At 41.6% G+C, this 22770-nt stretch overlaps 1 protein-coding gene across 1 annotated transcript in view; it reads right to left on the bottom strand.

Moving 5' to 3' along the window:
- Positions 1-22770, bottom strand: part of LOC126215254 (uncharacterized) — a 266573-nt gene that overhangs the window by 29787 nt on the left and 214016 nt on the right. Inside the window, exons 16-20 of the mRNA XM_049941928.1 lie at positions 20251-20499; positions 15476-15581; positions 8354-8783; positions 1743-1883; positions 405-689 (exon numbers count right to left, since the gene is read on the bottom strand). Of these exons, the coding sequence (XP_049797885.1) occupies positions 405-689; positions 1743-1883; positions 8354-8783; positions 15476-15581; positions 20251-20499 (1211 nt within the window). The remainder of the gene's footprint in view (positions 1-404; positions 690-1742; positions 1884-8353; positions 8784-15475; positions 15582-20250; positions 20500-22770) is intronic.

The following is a 22770-nucleotide window of genomic DNA, read 5'->3' as shown; positions in this document are numbered from 1 at the left end:
ATGACTTTCATCACGCACATCTCTATGTGCCTGCTGAGAATTTTCTGCACCACTCTCTCACAAAAACATCCCTTATAACCCCAACCGCAGAACTGACAGAATCTCGGGGGCACCGTCTCCTCCCACTCGCAGGAAGTGAATAACAGAATGTACCTCTCAACTGGCGGGAGACGAAAAGTGCTGGCCGTTTCTATCACTTGCTGCTTACAAGACGACAATGAAACAGAGATCCGACAGACACAACATTGAATTCTCCTTTACCAATCACACATGTATTGGGTAACTACAAGTTTTTGTTTACTTTTAGCATCCAATCGGAGGTTAGTTTCTCAGTATCCCTCATACACAGATACGACATCATCAATAAGTGACCCGACAGCGAAGTTGCAGCCAGGCTGGGGTACCTTGTTACTAAGCAGCTCCCACTTCATCTGCAGCCGGCGGAACTTGCCCCCGGCGGCAGCCGGTTGCGGCGAAGAGCCCGCCGGCTGCCCGACTGCCCCGCGCTCTGCCGCAGCAGTCGCCGGCCGCGCGTCGGCTGTCGCCTGCTGTCCCCGCGTTGTCGGTGGCTGCTTCTCCTGTGGCTCCAAGCTGTCCGGCTCCGGTCGGGCCACGTTTTCGTCCACCTCTACATCGTCCGTATCTACGTCGGGGTCAGAGTCGTCTTCTGCTCCCAACCGGTCGAAGGCCTGTGTGATGTAGTGTTAGACAGATGTGATAAATGATTTTCAAACTATGGGGAAAAAGGAGCTTCTGAGGCATTTTTGATACAAGTCTTTTCAAAGAAACAATAGCTGACAGACAAAAGTAAAAAACACAGGTACATATCAAAATAGTAACTACAGGGCCTGTAGTCTTTAAGGGACAGAGTTTTTAACTAAAATTCTAAATCTATACTCTGCAAATATTCATCTACATCCATACTCATCAAACAACTATAAACTGAATGGCAGAAGCACAGACTAGAAACTTCTGAAATGTGGTACTACAGAAAACTGCTGAAGATTGGATGGGTACATTTAATAACTAATAAGGAGGTACTGAATTACATTTGGAGGGACGGATCTCAACAGTACAATTTCACTATAGGAAGTAATCGGTCAGTAGGACACATCCCGAGATATTGAAGACACGTCAATTTGGTAATGGATGGAAGTGTGGTGGGGCAAAAATTGTACAGGAAGACCAAGGCTCGAATACAGTAAGCTGGCTCAAATGGGTGTAAAGCTTCAGTAGTTACGCAGAGCTATGTGGCTTGCACAGGGCAGATTAATGTGGAGAACTGCACCAGCACAGTCTTTTGACTGAAGACAACAGAAATAGCAATATGTATCATTTGGAAGGTTTTTATATTACGCTGCTGGGGCTCTACATCTGAGGCAATGATGATACTAATGTAGGCTGTTGACAAGTTCTCTCTCTTCAATGCCTAAATGCACTTTCAGAATGTTTACACTCAGCACAAAAATGTAATTTCAAGTTATCTCACACAACAAACACAACGTATGTTTCACTGAGAGCACAAAAATATTGCTTCATCTAAATAACTGTCTCAATACTGTAAAGAAACCATACTCTCCAGCAGAACTACTAGTCCCAGGGCAGCACAGCAGAACTCCTGCTGGGTTTCAAAGACATGTAGAGGGGTCGGGTGAAAATCTGAACTTTACAACCTGTAACAGTACTTTCCATTCAAACTGATACAAGGAGAAGTTTCTATCACACTAAGAAAATGTACGTACCTGGAAGAGCCTCGAGCCCAGCTGGATTCCCGACCACCTCTTGCGAACAGTTGAAGCCAGGTCCGTGAGAGATGTGAGGCCATTTGGGGCGGTCGCTGTGTCTACACAGGAGCGAGGGCGCTGGGTGCTGTTCTCCCATGCCTGGAAATATCAACATATCAGGGCATCCAAAAGTGTTTGACAATTTGGGACCTAATTGTTTTGCTCTACATTTACATAACCACATAATAATAACAATAATAATTGCAGCAACAACAACAATTATTATTGTTGTTACTGCTACTGGTGCTGCCACTCCCTCTGCTCTTCGAGCGTGGGCACGTAAAAGATTTGACCAGAAAAGAGTAGACGCAAAGAGTCAGCGGATTTTGAAAAGCCAACTTAAAGGCTGCAGTACCATTGAGGCAAGCCATACCTAGGCCGTACCCTGTTGGCAGAAACACTATAGGCATCATGAACTGGATACCAGTAAACCACAGACTCGAGGTGCCGGTAAAAGACCAGTACACATTGGCGGACTACCTGAAAGTGGGGTAAAAATTGGCTCCGATTGGAGTCGACAACAGGAAGATTCTTTAAGTACAGCAAAGCAAGACTCTATAGAGGAAACTACTCTCCACTGGCATACCGACAGCCTGTGCGATAAATTGTCATGTGGGCAGTTTTTTGAGAAAACTGAAAGCAAAACAGATGAAGAAAAGACCTGACCTAGGCAGATCAACTGAACACTAAAAAAGGAAAATTAAGGACTGACCTTTGTTACACAGGAACAAGCTATCAGTAGTAATGCACTGAATGCCATATTCATGAAACTGGCAGAAGAAAAGAGTGCAGATTCTGCAAAGAAGCTGAGGAATCAACACACCACATCTAGAGCTGTTGCCACCACTCAGACTGATTGCAAGCAGAGTCAAAATGCTTTGGCATCATCACACAATCTTAGGAGGTTATGAGGAGTCTGTTCCATAGGTAACGTGATCCTAGCCTGGGGTATAACACATTGGTACATAAATATGTGACTGGTAGTAGGAAGACCAAGGAAGATATGGATGGACCAAGTGCAGGAGGATACAGGAGTAAGTAGAATTAGATGGCATACAGAAGAATGGTATATGGGCAGACAGAAAGGAAGAGTCCTCGTTAACCATACCCGGGCAACTGGAGCGGTAAACTACTGATGATGATGGGTTTTCAACATTTCAGTTTTCACAAGACAGAGCCCGGGAATACACAACATGTATCATCAAATGCCTTTTGGTGTACAACCTGATCATGCACAGTAAATTTCTCAGTCTCAGTGGCACATTTTCAACATACGTGGTATTCTTAAACATTACATAACTGCATTCACTATATCCAAATTACATTTGTTTCTGTCCTCTGCAATGGAGAATAATACTAACTAATACCTTGTTTTCTTCGAGAATTGTGTCGAGCCCATGGAGGCTCGCTCTGTGCAACAATATTCGTTACTTGTTTCAATACAATATGGATTCTAAAAGTCTACAACATTTATTCATTTAGTGTATACATCACTTCACTGGCCTTCCTCACAGTCTTTATTAATCCATATTAAACTACTACGCAAAATTTTATCATTATGCACTTTCCTGCTTTATATACACACCCGTAGGACATTAATACAGACAATGACTGATTATTCTTGCTTCCCAATTAACAAAAACACTCACAAGAGCACTTTAATTAAGAACGGAAAGAAAAACAAAGTAGATTAGGACGTGAGCAGTTCAGTTTCAGGGAAAGGAGGAATACCCTTGAAGAAATTTTAGCACTACAGTTAATAACAGATGGCAGATTTCTGAAAAACAAGATATTGAGGCTAATGGATGCTATTAAGTTTAAAATTTCAGTTGAGTAGTCAGGCACAGAAACCATACTACAGTTAAAGGAGTTGAACGGCATGAAATGAAGGCAGTAATAGAGAAAGGAGTGAGACAAGGTTGTAGCCTACCTCTTGTGTTATTTTATGTGTACACTGAGAGGAAACCAAGGAGAAATTTGGAAAGAGAATTAAAAGTTCAGAGAGAACAAATAACAATGCTGAGACTTGCTGATGACAATATAACTGTGTCAAGAGATACCAAAGAACATGGAAGCTCAGTCGAACCGAGTGGAAAGTGTCTCAAAAAGAAATTGTACCCATGAAAGTTAAACGAGGGTAACGGAGTATCATCAAAGTGGGCAACGATGAAAGAATGAGAGTAGGAAATCAGAGAATAAAAGTAGTAAATGAACATTGCAATTTGGGCAACAAAATAAGTGATGATGGCAGAAATTCAGAGGAAACAAAATGTAGACCGGCAACAGGAATAAGTGGTGCTGAAAAGAGAAGTGTTTTTACGGAGGGTTTTTGTTTGGAGAGTAACTTCATATGCAAGTGAAATACGGATGGTAAATATTTTGGACAAGAAGATAATAGCAAGTTTTCAAATGTGGTGCTACAAAATAATTCTAAAGATTATGCTGGCAGAGCAAATAACAAATGAGAAGGTTCTAAATCAAACAGAAGAGAAAAGAAATTTAGAGCTCAATTTGAATAGAAGACGATGCTCGAAAGGACACATTCTGAGGACTCAAGGAATCATCCATTCCATACAGGAGAGAAGTGTTGGCATAAGACTGTAGAGGAAGACCAATGTTTGACCACAGTTATTGGGTCCAAATAAATGTTGGCTGCATTAGTTATGCAGAGGTTATGAGGCTTGCACCCTTTAGACTAGCGTCAAGAGCTATAGCAAATAAGCCTTTCAACTGGAGGGGGGGGGACGACGACGACGACGACGACGACGACGACCAACAAGGGGGTATAAACAATCTTTTCATTAAAAAAAACACACACACACACAGAATGATGAAGACAGATTTGACTTTAATGAAAAACAAATTATGCCAGACTGTTACTCACCATAGAGAGGAGGCATGTTTAAAAGTAGACTAAGTTGTTGGACAAAACTCTTCAGATGTAGAACACACACACACACACACACACACACACACACACACACACACGGTCCCTGCCATCTCCAGACACTAGGGTCAGACTGCAGTGAGAGGCAATCTTGGCTAGGGTGGGTAGTGGGGGGGGGGGGGGGGGGTATAGTAGAGATGTGGGTCAGGGAGATGGAGGGGGAGGAGGGACAAGGTAGGGGGGAGGGAGGTTGCTGCAGTGCTAAATGTGGAAATATGGTGGGCTGCTAGCTGCAACACCAGTGGCTGAGTTGGGAGGGGGGGGGGATAGCTTAGTATACTTAGTATACTTTTTAATTCACCTGTCTGCTGCTCAACAATCAACCCTAATTAATGTTGTTGTTATTCCTTCACAGATTTTCCAATATTAGATTACGCTGAGGCAACAAAAGTCACCCCACACCTCCTAATACTATGTGAGACAACTTTTTGCTCAGCGTAGTGCAGCGACTCTAGGTGGTACGGACACAAGTTGTCGCAAGTCCCCCCGCACAAATATTGAGTCATCCTGCCTCTGTAGCCATCCATAATTGTGAGAGAGTTGTCGGTGTAAGACGTTGTGCACAAATTGACTTCTCGATTATGTCCCACAATCGTTTGGTGATATTTGTGTCAAACGGTGTCCGAGTAGCTGAAATAACCACTTCCAGACAGTGGTTAGTTCAGTTGGAATGGGACCCAGTCCATTCCATTTAAATGTAGCTCACATCATTATGAAGTCACCACCAGCTCTCACAATACCTCGATCACAACTCGGGTCCACGGCTTTGAGGGGTCTGCATCACATTTGAACCCTACCGTCGGCTCTTACCGTCTGAAACTGGGACTCGTGTGATCGCGCCACTGTTGTCCACTCGTCTAGGGTCCAACCGATGCGATCGTGAGCCCAAGGATGCACTGCAGGTGATGTCGTGCCGTTAGCAAAGGCACTCGCATCGGTCGTCTGCTGCCGTAGCCCGTTAACCCTCGAGAAGGTGTGCTGTCTTTCATAACGTGAGCAGGCACGTGGTGTAATTTGTACACATATAAGCACGGCCGGCCAGAAATTCTGCACGCGTGCCGTGCTCCTGCACATGTGCAACTTCCGGGTCACAGCGTGCACGCCGCAGCTATCAGCGTTCATGTAGTGCATGTTTCTACCCACAGATGTCGCTTTATCCACTTGCTGGGATACTCTGTACCGGCGCATTCTAGTGCTCTTTCCACAGCTTGCAAGCCAACCACGGGAAGGTATTTCGCGTATTAAACATTTAAAAATACTGTCACAGTCTACTCATTGAGACGTCTACTTTTATGTTAACAGTTTAACCCAGTAAGACAAGTAATACAGCTAACAACCGTGGGTTTTTATTAAGGCAGCTTGACTGACGGCACGTAAATACGAGTAATGTCTTTGATCTAGTATTTAAGAAAGAGAGCACGTAGCGACTTCGAACGAACCTTATTCATGATTTCAAATAACATTAAACTAATGCAAGGTTTCCTATAACTAATTCTCGGTGCCGTCAGTTACACCCACATAATTTCTGTCTCACTGACCTCTGAACAGAATGATAACCGCAGACCTCTCGATGACCACCTGTTATTTCAATACCATTATTGCTACATCTTTCATCAGCTGCGTCTGAAATCTGCATAATAACCAACAATTAGATGAATGTTACGTTTTATCGACTTCAGCTGAGCGTAGCCCTTCACACATTAAAAAAAAAAAAACCCTAAATGTAAGTATACATTGGAACAATCGGTTTAATGACCAACTTTCCTGATAATAATGTAACATGGAGCAGAATGAGGCACTAATGCACAGTTAGTAAACAATAATTTTTAATTATGAAAGGAATAAATCCAAACACGTTTATCACCGGTCATGAGAAATGATAATCGAGTTGATGTGTCTCATCCATTTTCTTAAGGACATTTAATTTTGCTTGCCATTCTTCACTCTGGAGTACACTACACTCTTCTTTGTGATATGTATTGTAGTGTCTTTCAATTGAAAACTTACGCTGGCTGCCTATTATTCGGCGGCATAGCAAACACTATGAGTTTTCACCAACGGGTACAAAAAAGAATTGCAGTTCCCAGTCATTTTTAAACAACTGAGAACATAGATCTCCCGTCCTTTGCATTTTCACAGTACCTGCCATTTGTCAGTACTCCTCTGCTAAAGTTACGGTTACCAGGGGCAAACGAGACTGGGTATGTTGCGCTCTTGCTTGTACCACATAAACAGGGAAGAGGAGCCGCCGCCATTCATTTAGGACACATGTCTAATGACAGATGTCGCTGTCGCGCACATGCGCACATGTGCAGCACTTCCGCATGTCTGCACACTGTGCAGCGTTTGGCCGGCCCTGCATATAAGGAACAGTCCATGAACCACAGACCTTGCCGTCGGTGGGGAGGCTTGCGTGCCTCAGCGATACAGATAGCTGTACCGTAGGTGCAACCACAACGGAGGGGTATCTGTTGAGTGGCCAGACAAACGTGTGGTTCCTGAAGAGGGGCAGCAGCCTTTTCAGTAGTTGCAGGGGCAACAGTCTGGATGATTGACTGATATGGTCTTTTAACATTAACCAAAACGGGCCTTGCTGTGCTGGTACTGCAAACGGCTGAAAGCAAGGGGAAACTACAGCCGTAATTTTTCCCAAGGGCATGCAGCTTTACTGTATGCATCAAACCAGTCTCAGGACTGAAGAGCACCACCACCACAACAACAACAACAACATAAAGAACAGCTGTGTTTATGTTACAAAGGTACACATATAAGAGCAAAATCCCAGTGCAATGACAAAATGATAAACGAAACCTCCATTATATGCTGAAGCATTGTTAATTAAACAATAATAAAATAAACTTTCATTATATCGCATCGTTGCCGTGGAAGTCTTGCACAGCAGCAATGACCCACTCTACACACTGAACAGCACAGCTGCATCAGATCTCAGTCAATCATTTATTCCATTCCCAATTATCTCGTTGACAACTGCCTCATTGCAGAATTGTGCTGCTAGCTCATAATCTGGGTCATTTTTGTGCACAGACCATAATTTTTTTTTCTCATCCACCTTCTTGTTTATTTTATATTACTGCTGCTTACTTTTACACATGACAACACAATTTACCAATGCATTAGTTTAAGCAATAATGAAGGAATATATACGGGCTCGCATTGTGAAACAGCAACGGAATGGAGCAATGCAATGCATTTGTTGTGGTCGGTGACCACTCGAAGGTTAATATCAAATTGTGCCGCAATGCCCAAAAAGATACATTCCTTGTACATCTCACATTGATTTCTGCAGTTATTTCATGCAGTGTTGCTTATTGTTCGCACTGACAACTCTACGCAAACACTGCCACACTCAGTCGTTAAGCGGAGGCCGTCAGCCACCGTGTTGCTCGTGGTGAGGGGTAATGCCTGAAATTTGGTATTGTTGGCACACTCTTGTCACTGTGGATCCTGGAACACTGACTTACAGAAACTGCAAAAATGCAAAAACTGGAGGGCTAGGGATAGATGCAAAGCCCATTCCTGCCAAATGACAATCGTGCATCGAGCATTGCACTACCCCACACGAAACGAGAACAACACGGGCGCAGAAGCGCAAAGCACTCACCTGAGAGGAGCCGACCACATCCGGCAGCTGGGACTCCTCCTCCCCACCACCCTGTCGGGGCGACGGCTGCGACAGGGACGAGTGTATCGACCTGACGAGCCCGCGCAGGCTCCAGCCGGGCGCGCCCGCCGGGATCCCGGCGGCAGCCGCTGCGCCCACCCGTGCCGGTCCCCGTGCGGGCCGCGGCGTCTCTGCCGGTGGCGAGAGGGACAGACGGGCGGCGAGCTGTCGCGGCTGGTGCAGCAGGTCGAGGCGGAACGGCAGCAGTGCCAGCGGCTGCAGGCACGCCACTAGCTGGTCCGCCAGCCCGCGCCACGCCGGCCCGCCCAGGTTCCCCAGTGGCAGCAGCCCGCACTCCTCCTGGTAGTACCGCCGCAGGACCGACTCGCGCGTCCGCAGGTACCCCACCCACGCGTCCAGGGACCGTACGCTGTACACGCGTCAGTTTACTTAAGTAAATCGCAGTATGCGTGTGAAAAAAAATCAGCAGTAGAAGTTAAGAGTCTATGGTACATAAAAGGCTCGAAAGTAATCCCGACACAGAATACTGTCCGATGGAATTGAATTCCTAATAACGTGTCAGGTGTTTAAAGAATATAAGAATATACAAATATGTCTAAGAAAAATAAAAATGAATGAAGAATTCTTAGTGGTTTAGGAATCAGATCAATAAGAAGTGCTCGAAAGATAAAGTGATATGACTGCACGAAAAATGTGGAGAAATCTACTGTATTTACTCGAATCTAAGCCGCACTTTTTTTCCGGTTTTTGTAATCCAAAAAACCGCCTGAAGCTTAGAATCGAGTACAAAGTAAGCGGAAGTTCTGAAAAATGTTTGTAGGTGCCGCCACAACTAACTTCTGCCGTCGAATATATGTAGCACTAAACAGGCATGCTTTGCAGGCACAAAGATAAATACTGGCGCCAAAACCTCTGCATCAGTATATATATAAAAAAAGGGACGGGGAGGGGGGGGGGGATGAGCTTTTTTTTTCTCCGCCCTGAGTTTCGACCACTGCATTTTCATACATTATCCAACGAAGTAAATACAAATTCCGTATTGTTCATATTCGAATGTAGCAGAATTTCAATGTACTACAAAAATCCGACTGGCAAGACTGTTTGGGATGTTTGTCAATATGGCCAACTCTACATTCTGAATTTTTTTCCTACCTGTGAGAAGAGATGGTTGCTAATAGGAACCTGATGAAATGTGAATCACATGCAGTATTCTCTTCACCATAAGAATAATACGAATATAAACATTTTGCCATGTATTCTTTCGTGTTTGCTGCTATCTCATTTAAATCCTGTCTGCCTAATAAACTACAAAACTAGAGTGAGACAACAGCAAACGCGGAAGAATATACGTATCGTGTCATGTTTATATTCGTATCATTCTTATGCTTAATAGTGATACAGTCAGAAATGAAGCACGGCAACTGACTAGATTTTTAAATCTAAGATGACTAATTTCTTTGAAGAACTTGATGTACTAAAGAAGCGGCCGCAAAGATTTTCAAATGGAGAAAAATTTTCGCCTAACTCTCGTTCAGAACATCTTCTATCATATGCAGTCTATTATTTGGTTCTTGTTGATCATTATCAAAGAAAGCTGCAATGTAAGCAACAACAAATAGCAGTCTCTTGCCATTATTTCGCATATGAGACAATTCCTCTCTTTTTTTTTTAATAGTAAGCGGCGGTAGCGCGCACAAAAGCAAGACATGCCGCGAGCAGCGACAGGCCATAAACACTCATTATCAGAATGCGACAAACAATGCATGACACAGTACAGTAACGCATTTTCAGCTTAGAAGGACAAACACCTATAACAAAGAGAACAGCACTTATCAGATTAACGAAAAATAAGCAATCAATTCAAACCAGACGAAGCATGTGAAAAAAGAAGGGTACCCGTATAAATATGGACGGAGTGCCTGACACATAGCAATGGCAACCTGGTAAAGCTTAACTGCTAAGCTTACGACTGGAACCAAACTACTGTAGCTTTATCGTCATTCATTCGACCTAAATTGTGTCTCATGTTACAATGGACCAACTTTGTTTCGATTTGGAGGTGCGGCCTTAAACTTTTCTCTCCACTTGAATTTCGAGTCTCAAATTTCAGGTGCGGCTTAGATTCGGGATTCCCCCCCCCCCCCCCCCCCCCCCTTGATTTCGAGTCTCATTTTTCAGGTGTGCCTTAGATTTGAGTAAATACGGTAAAACGAAAAGTTCTTCAGAAAGACAGTGAAATTAGAAGCAAAGGCATCAACACTAAGACAGCAAAAAAACAATTCTACTATTAAACTCAAAAGACAGGTGACAGATATACAGAGTGGGTTGAAGACCACTGTGAGGGAAAGGAGTTTACACTGATGTGACAAATGTGGCATTATATATTGAATTTAAAGACACAGGAGATCTAGCATTAGTCATGAACTTGACTAAACCTTTGGAGACTTGTGAATAAACAATACAGACGGGATAGATAATGTTCCTTAGGAATTTCTGAAATCGACTTGGGAAATGTCAATCGCATCATTCACGTTAGTGAGTAGAGCCTATGAGACTGGAGACATGCCAAAGATGGAGATGAACGTTCAGAAGGACATCATCTACACAATCCCAAAAATATCACAAGTAGATAAACGTGAGAATTATGACACAATAAGCTTAACACCTCTTGCATCGCTGACAAGTAAAATCTACAGAAGAATGAGAAAGAAAACTGAGGATTCGTTAGATGACCATCAGTTTGGCTTTAGAAAACATAAAGCCATTCCATGTTATTTGACCTGTAAAAAGGAGTATGATGTCAAATTCTAAAAAAAGCTATAAGTTACCACAGAAAGATGAAAGTTGTGAGGAGAGCAGAAATGAGGTTAACAATAAACTGAACATCAATATTTGGGAAATTAGTAGTAGAAGTAGTGAAGGAATTCAACTAACTTGGAAGCAAAACAACAGTATAGATGAAGCAAAGAGGGCCTACAGAGCAAAGAAGCAGTCATCACAAAAAGAAGTCTTATAGTATGAAATATAAGCCTTAGTTTGATGAAGAAATTTCTGGGTACATTCTTTCTAAGCACAGCATTTTACAGTAGTGAATTACGGACTGTGGGAAAGGCAAAAGAGACAGATATTGAAGTATTTGTGATATAGGGATACAGGCATATGCTGAAAACTGGGCGGATTGGTAAGATAAGCAACGAGGTGGTTCTCTACAGAATCAACGAAGAAACAAATATCTGGAAAACACTGATTTGAAGAAGGGACAGGATGATAGGATGTGTGTGAAAACATCAGGGAATAATTTCCACAGTATTAGAGGGAGTCATACATAGCAAACACTGTATGGAAAAACAGACTGGAATATATCCAACAAATAACTGAGGATGTAGGGTGCAAGAGCTACTCTGACATGAAGAGTTTAGTGAAAAGAAATTGTGCCAGGCTGCATGAAACCAGGCATAAGGCTGGGGGAGCACCTAGCATTAATGAAACTGTTGCACATGGGTGCCACAATTTTTATAAGGATTGCATCTGAGTCAGGTGTACAGAGACCTGTGGAGCTACAAATATGGAATATGTGTAACCTAATGTATATAGTAACTGAGTCATATGAGCCTGGCTGTTGCATCATAAATAACATGGTGAAGTCAATTTTATAACTGAAGGATAAACTAACTCAAATTTTGATGACTATCAACAGGTTGTGTTGTAACTGGTTAATAGACATATAGTAATGGATATTAAGAAAAATTAAGTTGTCATCAACCCAAAGGATTATTAGAATACTCAATGCTGTCCTACTGGATATCTTATGGCACTGCTGACTTTCCATCTGACTTACACAGCTGGTTATAGGTGGACTGGCAGTTTAACGTGGATTCCCAACTGCCACGAAAATCATTGTTTTTAACATTAATTAACATTTCTGCAGGTAAAGAAGTGAAAGGTGCCAGATAAAAAATGATTAAATAAACTGTAGTAACTTAAATACAATTTGTAGTAAAGTAATTACCAAAAAGATTTAACATACCCAGAATGGACAAGGCACTGGTTGCTCCAAAAGAAGATTTTCAAATTGTGAATAGTGCAGTCTAAACAATACAGCATAGTTGAGCAGTATTTACCAAGATATACCTATCATTCTTACGAGTAAACCACAACAAATACCGTGTACAAAGTATCCATTACCCAGATGCCAGTGAACATTACTAACACAAACAGCACGGTGACAAACTGTCCAGAGCACAGTTACGTGAACCCTAGGCACCATTAGCAGGCTGTGACATGTGAGGCACTTGTGTAAGGGAAGACCACGGGTTCATTGAAGTCTGGGTCCTGTATTTAGGTCAGTTGGGTGCCGAAAGAGAAGGTGCAACATTTATAGCTTCTAGCAATCAATCCTTACATCAACTACACTGTCACAGACATTGACTAATCCTGCAGTGGAACAAGTGCTGCAGTCAGCAGAGACGGTTTTACTGCCGAGACCGATTAGCAGGCGAGATGCTCACAGCCTGTCCTCAGAGAGAGGCCATCCAACAGATACTACAAAATAAATGGCCTACTGAAGTACTTCGCCATAGAGCACAAGCCAGTAAGCAAATGCATGTTTTTTTTTTCTGCTCCATAGGTTGACTGCACTGATTCAACCGTGAAATGAAATACCTTACTCTCTCTCCGTTGTTCCAGCCTGTTGGCTGTGTAGATTCAGTGAATAGCTCTAGTCGTCGTAAGTTCAGAGCATTTTATTGTGACTGCCCTGCTGTCCGTATGTGCTGAGGAAGCAATTTGGCAGGAGGGGGAGGGGGGGGGGTGTTCGTTATTTGTTTCCTGTGCTCTGAATGGAATAGAACTGTAAACTTACTTTGCAGAATGCAGCTGCATTCTCAAAGAATGCAAAATTTACGAATGAGTAAGTCACTTTCAAAGTGGAAGCATACCTGCCTATGAAAAAGAGCATTCAGGGAACACCATTTATTTTGACAACAGACAGGAACATCGAGACAGCACAGTGAATGATTTGTTACAATCATTATGCCAGACTGGAAGATACTGCACTCGAGTTGAACATTAGCAATAGTTCAGCAATTGCAGTCGTCCACAATTCTCCAAACTACCATAAGGTAGTGTGTCAACAGATAAGCACAAACAGGGACACTTGGAGATGAGAAAATCACATTTAGACATTTTGAAGAGGAAGGAGAAGACTTTCTCAGTTGCATGGCAAAAAATCAAAACAGAAGCGAAGAGGGAATCTTTTAGGTGTGATTTTGCTTCAGTATATTGCCTGCCCTCATTCAAAGTCACAGTTTTGAGCTGCTGGAGCAGCCAATATGCAACCCTGACCAAACTCAAGAGTTATTTTTCACCATTTTGGGCTGATGAAGGAGCTCCTGTATGAATCAATTTTTTGTCAGACAATGAGATTATGGATGTTGTGGGAGAGTAAGTGTGCACAATGCTGCAAAGCTGCTTCCAATGTGGAATTAGAAGGCTTGTCAAAAGCCCCCATAACTGGCTGGATTAGTCAGTTCAGATATTGGAAGAATGCAAAGACAGACTACTTCCTATAGTACTACGCTCAATAAAGCATATAGTGTTCAGCCCAACCTTTGTGTTGTGGACAGCTTTCCTTTACTTACATCAGACGGAAGTTTGTTGGAGACACTTTCTCTATACTGGAAAATCTCACTCTGAATCCTTTGCAATGAGGCAAATATATACTGAAACAGTGTGCCAGTCTGGTACACAAACCCAGAACCTTGGCTTTCTTACCAACTTAGCTCTCCAGGTACGACTCACGACCCGTCCTCACAACTTCACTTCCACCAGTATCTCTCCCGCCCTCCAAATGCTACAAAAATCTCTCCCATCTGCCTCACTGGACTAGCAATTCTACAAGAAGAAGAAATATAACCTATATCTTGACTATTTTGTACTCTGAACAAATTTTTGAAAACACGAACGTATCAGTAGACCGAGTGCTACTGCTAAATGCACTCTGTACAATTTGTACTTCATTTTTTCGAATTTATGTCCTACTCTCAGTGTACGTTGACATCACAAGTGACAATTTCGGCCTACTGAACTGGAATGTTCAAGATGCGGGCAAAAAAAGTCAGTGTTATAATTCTTTATACTTTTACAAACCACAATTATTAAGAAACATCACAATTGCTTTTGAATGTAAAATTATTTATTTCTGTAATGTACTATTACAATTTCAGCTGTGTAGCCATTATCAAGTGGAATACTGCAAAACTGGGCTTCAGCACATGTGAAAACGTTAACAAATATCTGTCACATATATACATAAATAATAGAGGGAAACATTCCACGTGGGAAAAATATATCCAAAAACAAAGACGATGTGACTTACCAAACGAAAGCGCTGGCAGGTCGATATGTCTGCTTGTGTTTGTGTGTGTGTGTGTGTGTGTGTGTGTGTGTGTGTGTGCGCGCGCGTGAGAGAGAGTGTGTACCCGTCCTTTTTTCCCCCTAAGGTGGGTCTTTCCGCTCCCGGTATTGGAGTGACTCCTTACCCTCTCCCTTGGGACCCACATCCTTTCGTCTTTCCCTCTCCTTCACTCTTTCCTGATGAGGCAACAGTTTGTTGCGAAAGCTTGAATTTTGTGTGTACGTATCGACCTGCCAGCGCTTTCGTTTGGTAAGTCACATCATCTTTGTTTTTGGATATATTTTTCCCACGTGGAATGTTTCCCTCTATTATATTAAATAATTTACGAGTAACGGAGGCCAATCACCTATCAGTGGAAGCGCTGTCAACCGACACATGAAAAAAAGAACGAAAAACTTGCTGTTTGGCAAGTGGTCTCCTTCACTCCTAAATTATTTACACTCAACCAAAACTTTCACCACCATACTCATAAGTATATGTGTCAAACCATGACAGTATGTTGAGTATTTACTATTACCATCATCTTTTACATAAATTACACAAACTGAATACTGTATAAATGACAATAAATAATTTTGTAGTCAAAGATTATCATGACAACCTATAAAAAAATTTATATGATTGAACCACAACTATGAGCAATTAATAAAACCACAACCTTGTAACAAAGCATAAATATCACTTACTTAAGTAGCCCCAACACAAAAGCGTTGAACTTCATTATCCCCTCTGTGAAAACATCTTCACTGTTGATGCGTAGTACCAGTTCATTTAGAGACTTTGTCATTGGATCTGCAAAGAGAGGAACACACTAGCATTGTCTATGACATAGAAAATGATGTGTCATTCTACCTTATATACAAATGTTAATGTCTATTCAGAAATAAAACAAGTAGTACACAATAAGATAAGGCACCCTAATTTAAATGTGACCAAAATAGACAACTGCATGCTAAATTTCAAATTTCTCAGGCTTCTCTCACTGTTTCCCTACTTGTTTCATTACATTGAGTGCCAGACCAGAAGCCTTGTTTAAATTGAAACCTCCATCCCTATTTTATAACATAAAATGCACGTTTGACCATCAGCTGCTTTTATTTTAGCACGGACCAGTCTCAGTCGTAGACCATCTCCCCAGATAAGGATTAAAATGGTTTAAGCCACAACATTACATTTGTCATTACTTAAACAAGGTCTGGAGCATGTCACGAATGTCAATATATGACACAAGGCTTTTAGAAGCCAACATACTAACACCAAGTGTTCACAGAGCAGTAGTGGAGAGATCACGACTACAAGTCCTGTGTCGTATACTGATATTCATGACATGCTACACACATTATTTAAATAATGACAAATGTACTATTGTGGCTTAAACCATTTTAATCCTTATCCGTGGAGATGGTCCACGACTGGGACTGGTCCGTGCTAAAATAAATGCAGCTGATGGTCTAATATCCATTTTATACATCACTTGATGGCTGTTGATAGTCGGCTTCTAAAATTGCCCATTTTATTAGGTTTCCTGACATCTTTATTTTGGTAGGCTCCTCAATTACAGTTCCAGAATCTTGGCATTTGCACCACAATACTAGTCTCATTGCACTTCATTTCATGATTATATTTGAGGCAGTGCTTGTCAACAGCTGACTGGATCAGTTGTTTTTAGTCAGGTGTGTTGCTATTGTTTTTTGCATCTCTTCGACTGTTCTAATACTCTGCTCAACATAAGATGTGCCATATTCACACAGAATGAGGTAGATATCTGTGTTTTGGAGACCTAGATCACCTTTACCATTACAAATAAGACTACCTATGCTGATGTGAGCAAAATAAAATACACTGGATGCCAACATTTTCATAGGAGTCAACCGATCTTTCACAATATTAGTCCAACATAATGTAGATAAGTGATTCTTGGCTAGGGGTCTGGCCCTCAATTTATTTAGATCTCATTGGCCATTAAATCCATAACAGCTGACAATGTCAAATGGGTATTTCACAAAATACCAATGTGGACTCAGAGAAACAGACGAACATGGAAGGGTGTCAGGAACTGGAGTCTGCAATGAGCATGTGCAATCGCACAACTTTGAGCACCTGAAAATGATTGGGGTGGCCTCAGAGATTGTTGTTGTTGTGGTATTCAGTCCTGAGACTGGTTTGATGCAGCTCTCCATGCAGCTCTCCTGTGCAAGATGCTTCATCTACCAGTACGCACTGCAGCCTACATCCTTCTGAATCTGCTTAGAGCCTCAGAAATATTGTACATAAAATGAAAAACGACAACAATTTTTGATTTATGGGCATTAGGCTATCCAAAAATGCACATACCACTTTTGAAAGCCTACATTGTACTATTATAAGTTTAGGGTAATAACGATGTTTAGACAGCATTTCAAATGCAATACAGAGCATAAGGTGAGAGAGAGAAAAGAGGAATGGTAGGTCAGCAAGGGGACTACATAGCATCACTGGTGGCCAAAAGAGGCAAGATATATTGATATAGTAGCATCACATCAGACGCCAATACAGATGAGAGGACCTCTCTCACTTTAAGCAACTGCTGGGTACTGCCACAGCAGAAGGATTCGGAGAGAGGAGGTCAAAATGACCTCGAGAGGTCAGTCAGTTGGATACTGTAATGCAATTGGTTAGTGAACAACCTACACCATTTGTATTTTTTCATACTTACATTGATTTAGAATGAAAACCTTTTAACATTTCATATTTCATTAATGGTTCCTTCTTAATGAAAAACACTCATTGTTTCAACAGCTTCCAAATCATATTTCATGAATAATGAAAATATTAGCTGAATTTTGCTTATACAAAATTGTAAAGAATGTCTTAAAAGCCTTGTGATAAACTGTCAATACAAAATTTGGAATGAATCTAGATGTAAAATCACCAATTTAAAATATAATGCTGTAAATAACAAACTGTGATGTATTATATTTCATTATTGTTCTAACAATACCCACACCTCATTCCTGAAATGTGGTGATACATTTGAGTTATCCTGTCAAAAAAAAAAAAAAATCTGCTGCGAGTTAATTCTATGTAAAGATGAAACTGGCAGACTTTAGAAAGCAGGGAGTATTATTCAGAGGTGTGGGCTCTACAGAGCAGCTGTCGATGTTGTCATGTGTTGCTGGCTCTGCACGCTACAAGCACAAAACATACATATGGCAACAGTCTCCGTACACTGGGGTTCCAGCAACCAAAGACTTTGGTCCTCTGCAAGTTGAGCTTGTGTGAACGTGTGCCTATTTTCTATTTCAGAAAAATGGCTTTGTGCAAAAGCTTTAATATTTTAGCAGACCTTTTTATTAAGGCTGTCTATGACTCAGTGCCTGCTCTATGTGGTGAGTGTACTGTTGAAATACTATTACAAATAAAGCAATGTGTCATGTTTGAATTTTCTCACATCAAGAAATGAGGAACGATTGTTTTAGTTGGTAAAAAACTTTCTATGACCGAGATTTAATAAATACTTCTTTATTTTCAACAACCAGTTCTGACAGATTTTACTGTCATCTTCTGGTATTAATTTTTTTTGTAACAAAGCTTGTTCACTGTGAGTTGCAACCTTATGCCAAGTTGTCATATTAGTGGATAAAAGGTAGCACATTATATGAAGGTCTGTCAGAAATAAAACATTTACTATCAAAAAGCACCTTGTGCACATGGCCACATCTGCATATGCCGCACTCTCAGATGATTTTTAGGTTTTAAAAATCACAATGTAACGTAAAGTAAAATGCCCACGTGTTTAAGTTAGCTTGATATGTTGCAGTCACTGATGTTCCACCTTAGATCTCGGTTATAGAAATTTGTTTTACGAGATACGACATGTCTAAATGCTTCAATTGTTTGGTCTCCAAGCAATGATATTAAATGCTACAGCAAATATGCGCATCTAAACCTGTGATGATAATTTACAAGTCTAATGTGACCAGAGTTTTTGCCTTGCAACGACGACACATCCTGCAATAGTGGAATGATTATATATTTAAAATGACAATATAGTAGTATAACAAAAATATTGAAAAGTACAGAAAGAAAACGAATATTCATAAGACACTTGAGAAGCATACAGAATATATCTAAAAAGTTACCACAATGATATCAACAATGTAGGAAAAGACAGACTGCAATTTGCTGTACAGAAGACATGTTAACCTCCTCAGATCCTCTACCCTCTAAATTTAATTTTGCTAAAAAAAATTGCGTTTTATTTGATGTTATGGTTGATATTAGCAAGGAAACATCGTTCTTTAAAAATTTTTTTGATTGGTTTTTTGAGAATCTGATGTGTCCTATCCGACACACGTGTACAAAGCCTTTTGTAGTACAGTGAAAAATATTATTTCGTGGTTTTAAAATGCTCACATACCGAGCATTAGTATTTGCGTCAAACATTATGCACGTTAAGGTAACACAAAATGTAAATAACTTTACATAGATGGGTACTTACAAAATCTCGACATCATTTTGTCCGCCTTTTCACGCATGCACTCAGGAAAAAAAGCTCACACTCGTCACTTCACGCGCCAGACCGCTAAAACTCACAGGAATCCATGCTGACATCTCGCAGACGTCTGGGAAACTACTTAGACATGTGTCTCTGGCGTTACATCGGAGCTGTGGCTAAACAAAGTTCACCAATTTGGTGTGTCGTATACGACACGCGGGATCTGAGGAGGTTAAGTCGCAAACATGCACAATTAAAAAAAGACCTTACATAGAGTTTTTGGCCACAGCCTTAATCAGCAAAAGAGAAACACACACCATTCATACACACAAGCAGGCACACCTCACACACACCAAGACTGCCGCCGCCGCCACCATCTCGCACTGTGATAAAGGCTGTGGCTAAAAGCTCTATTTAAGTGTCTTGTAACTGTGCCTGTCTGCAGCTCAACATGTCTTCTATAAGGTAAGTAGCAACCTTTCTTTTTCTACATTGTTGATATTCCTATCTGGAGTTTCCACTGTTTGAAATTAACGTAGTATATTTTATAGGAGGAAATATAGCCTTCTAGATAAGAAAAAGCAAATTAAAAGGAATCGGATTGCCCCCCCCCCCACACACACACACACAACCTGCAAAAGGAAAAATTAGGGCACTTCATTTAAAATCAGACCCTCTGGTGCAAGTTATTGTTCTGAGGATGGACAAATTAGCAAGCAACCCATTTGTATTGCTGCAAAGTCTCAATTCAATTGACAGGTCATATTTATACGGTTGAAGCCTCGCCTCAATCCTCGAGCAAGACGTAAGTGATGCGACACCTGTGCCGGCAGTACCGAGTGTCCTCTTTATCTGGCAGTAACGTATTCTCACAGAAGAAACACACTGACGGTCACAAGAAAAATTTATACCGAACGTGTTCACGCGACGCAACATGCGCACAAAAATAAAAGCAGCCAGCGACGGGAGTCCTGTCGGCCTCACCTTTCTGGGCGGAAGCCTCGACGACCTGCCAGAGGGAGTTGGGGATCGGGCCGAACGCGGTGTCCAGCTCGGGCCGCAGGCCGTCGCAGAGGGCGGCGTAGAGTGCGGGGCAGAGCTTGCCGAGCGCGATGCGTGCCACCGCCGGCGTGCGCACCGAGTCGCCCAGCGTGCAGCAGTGCTGCCGGTTCTCCGCCGCCGAGAAGTGGCTCACCACCTGTTCCACCGCGTCCCCCACCGCCGTCACCAGCTCTGCGACGAGACGATAACTACTATTAGCTTTTCACTGCAGTCTGTTAGTAACTAGATACACTGCTTCTGACATATTTTAACACACTTCCATTTTTCACATAACGGGATTTCTCAAGCTGAGTGCAGTAGGGAACAGTTTAGTCCAATTCTTTTCCACCAACCTGTCAGATTGTAACATCACCAGATGGCTATTTGCTATCAGTAATCATTTTCATTTACTGTTTATCATTCAAAGACTTAAGTATAGCAGCCTTCAGATGCCGTAATTATGTTTTTCCAGTTACATTTTCCTGGAGACATACTGAGTCTCAACTATATCTCCAGTGAGGATAGAAGCTGGAGTACTGAATTAAAATCTTTGAACTAGGGTCATCTGCTTACTTGACAGATATGCTATTCACTACACTACCCTGACACTGTGACTAACACAGCACCAACGATTACCCTTGTCCAATGCCCTCCCGGACACAAACTTCAATTCACACTTCAGCCCATCTCAGTTCTCCCCTTCTCAAATTGTCAGTATTGCCGAGGCTCTCCGATAAAGTTGAAGCTCTATTTGTCACCGAGAAAATTTAATTCCGTCAGATCAGTAGATCACCCGAGTCTGAGGTACAGGCAGGATTTCGCCATTACATACCAAGTTGTGGAGATATTCAAAAATCAGAGAGCCTCGGTAACACTGACAATTTAAGATGGGGAAAACCAAGATGGGCTGAGGTGTGAACTGAAGTTTGTGTTGGGGAGGTCACTGGGCTAGGGTAATCCGTGCAGCTATGTTAGCCAAAATGTCAGGATTGTGTAGTCAATAGCATATCTGCCTAGTAAGCAGGACACCCGGGTTCAAGTCCCAGCCTTGGCATAAATTTTAATTCGTTACTTCAGCTTCCATCCTTATTTTCCAGAGACATTTGCGGAATTATCTCTTAAGTTTGTTTGAGAAAAAATGACTAGCCTCGGACTAACGTGTTTTATTGGTGCCTCAGTGTCATGGTAGAGAGCAAACAAACAATTTTTCTCACACTAGGTTCTTTATTAACATTGTATATATGATGTGAACCATCTCTTAACAAACCAATCTTAGTACCAGAAGAAAACATAACCCAACCGGATGTTTCCTGCAATGAAGAATTCTGTATCAGCTAGATGTGAAGATTTAATTAATTTCTACCAAAGTCCAATTGTCTTCCTGCAGACTAGAAAAAAATGGTTCAAATGGCTCTGAGCACTATGAGACTTAACATCTGTGGTCATCAGTCCCCTAGAACTTAGAACTACTTAAACCTAACTAACCTAAGGACATCACACACATCCATGCCCGAGGCAGGATTTGAACCTGTGACCGTTGTGGTCACACGGTTCCAGATTGAAGCGCCTAGAACCACACAGCCACACCGGCCGGCTGCAGAATAGAAATTCAGAGTCCCTGGCAATGGCACACTTTAAAAGATGTGTAAATCTCAACATCACTTAACAGTTTATTTTGTGGAGACCCAACAACACATAACTGAGACTTTTGCTGAAGCTAAAGTTAAAGTTAAAACTGGAACCACATTACCTCTACCACCGTACATTACATCCCCATTATTAATACCTTCACGGGACTACTACAGTACCTCTACCAAATCGCAGCAGTTATTTATGGATTATAAAGCTAACTGTTAATGTTTTACACTATTTAGTTATCTCATTATGAAATCTTCGACTTACAATCATATGATGAAAACAAAATAGTTTAATTTGCTCCACCACAAGTCTGTTAACATGTTAGCACTGTATAAAGCACTAAATGAATTGGGCACCTGTGATATGCCAAGTAGAATAGTTGTGTTAAAGGATACAACACTGAAAGTAAATGTGAATAACAATATGACCAAGATCTTTAACTTTACATGAAACAGGGTGATAGGCCTCTGCAGTCATGTTAAACTTAGCACTGCACAGTCTGGAGGAAAAAAATTAGACAAAGGAGGTACTACGATGAAATCCAGTCATATGTATATAACCATATGATACCGCAATAAATTATGACTAACTGAAAAACTGTGCGCATTCGCACAGACGAAGGTCAATGGCTGGGTTGCCTTTAACTATATATACGAAGACAGTAACTTGTTCTCGAAAGAACAGCTACTGTTGATGACCGTGCAGCTTTTCCCTGGAATAAATGATGACTAACTGAAAACCCCGGCTGCCGACAGGTGTTGCTGATGTACCTCGATGTGGACAGCTGAAAATGTGTGCCCTGAGCGTGTGCGAGTAATGAGTGGG

This window comes from Schistocerca nitens, chromosome 12 (genome assembly GCF_023898315.1).
Source record: "Schistocerca nitens isolate TAMUIC-IGC-003100 chromosome 12, iqSchNite1.1, whole genome shotgun sequence".
Classification (NCBI taxonomy): Eukaryota; Metazoa; Arthropoda; class Insecta; order Orthoptera; family Acrididae; genus Schistocerca; species Schistocerca nitens.
The sequence above is the reverse complement of the archived record's forward strand: the minus strand, read 5'-3'. Positions and strand labels throughout refer to the sequence as shown.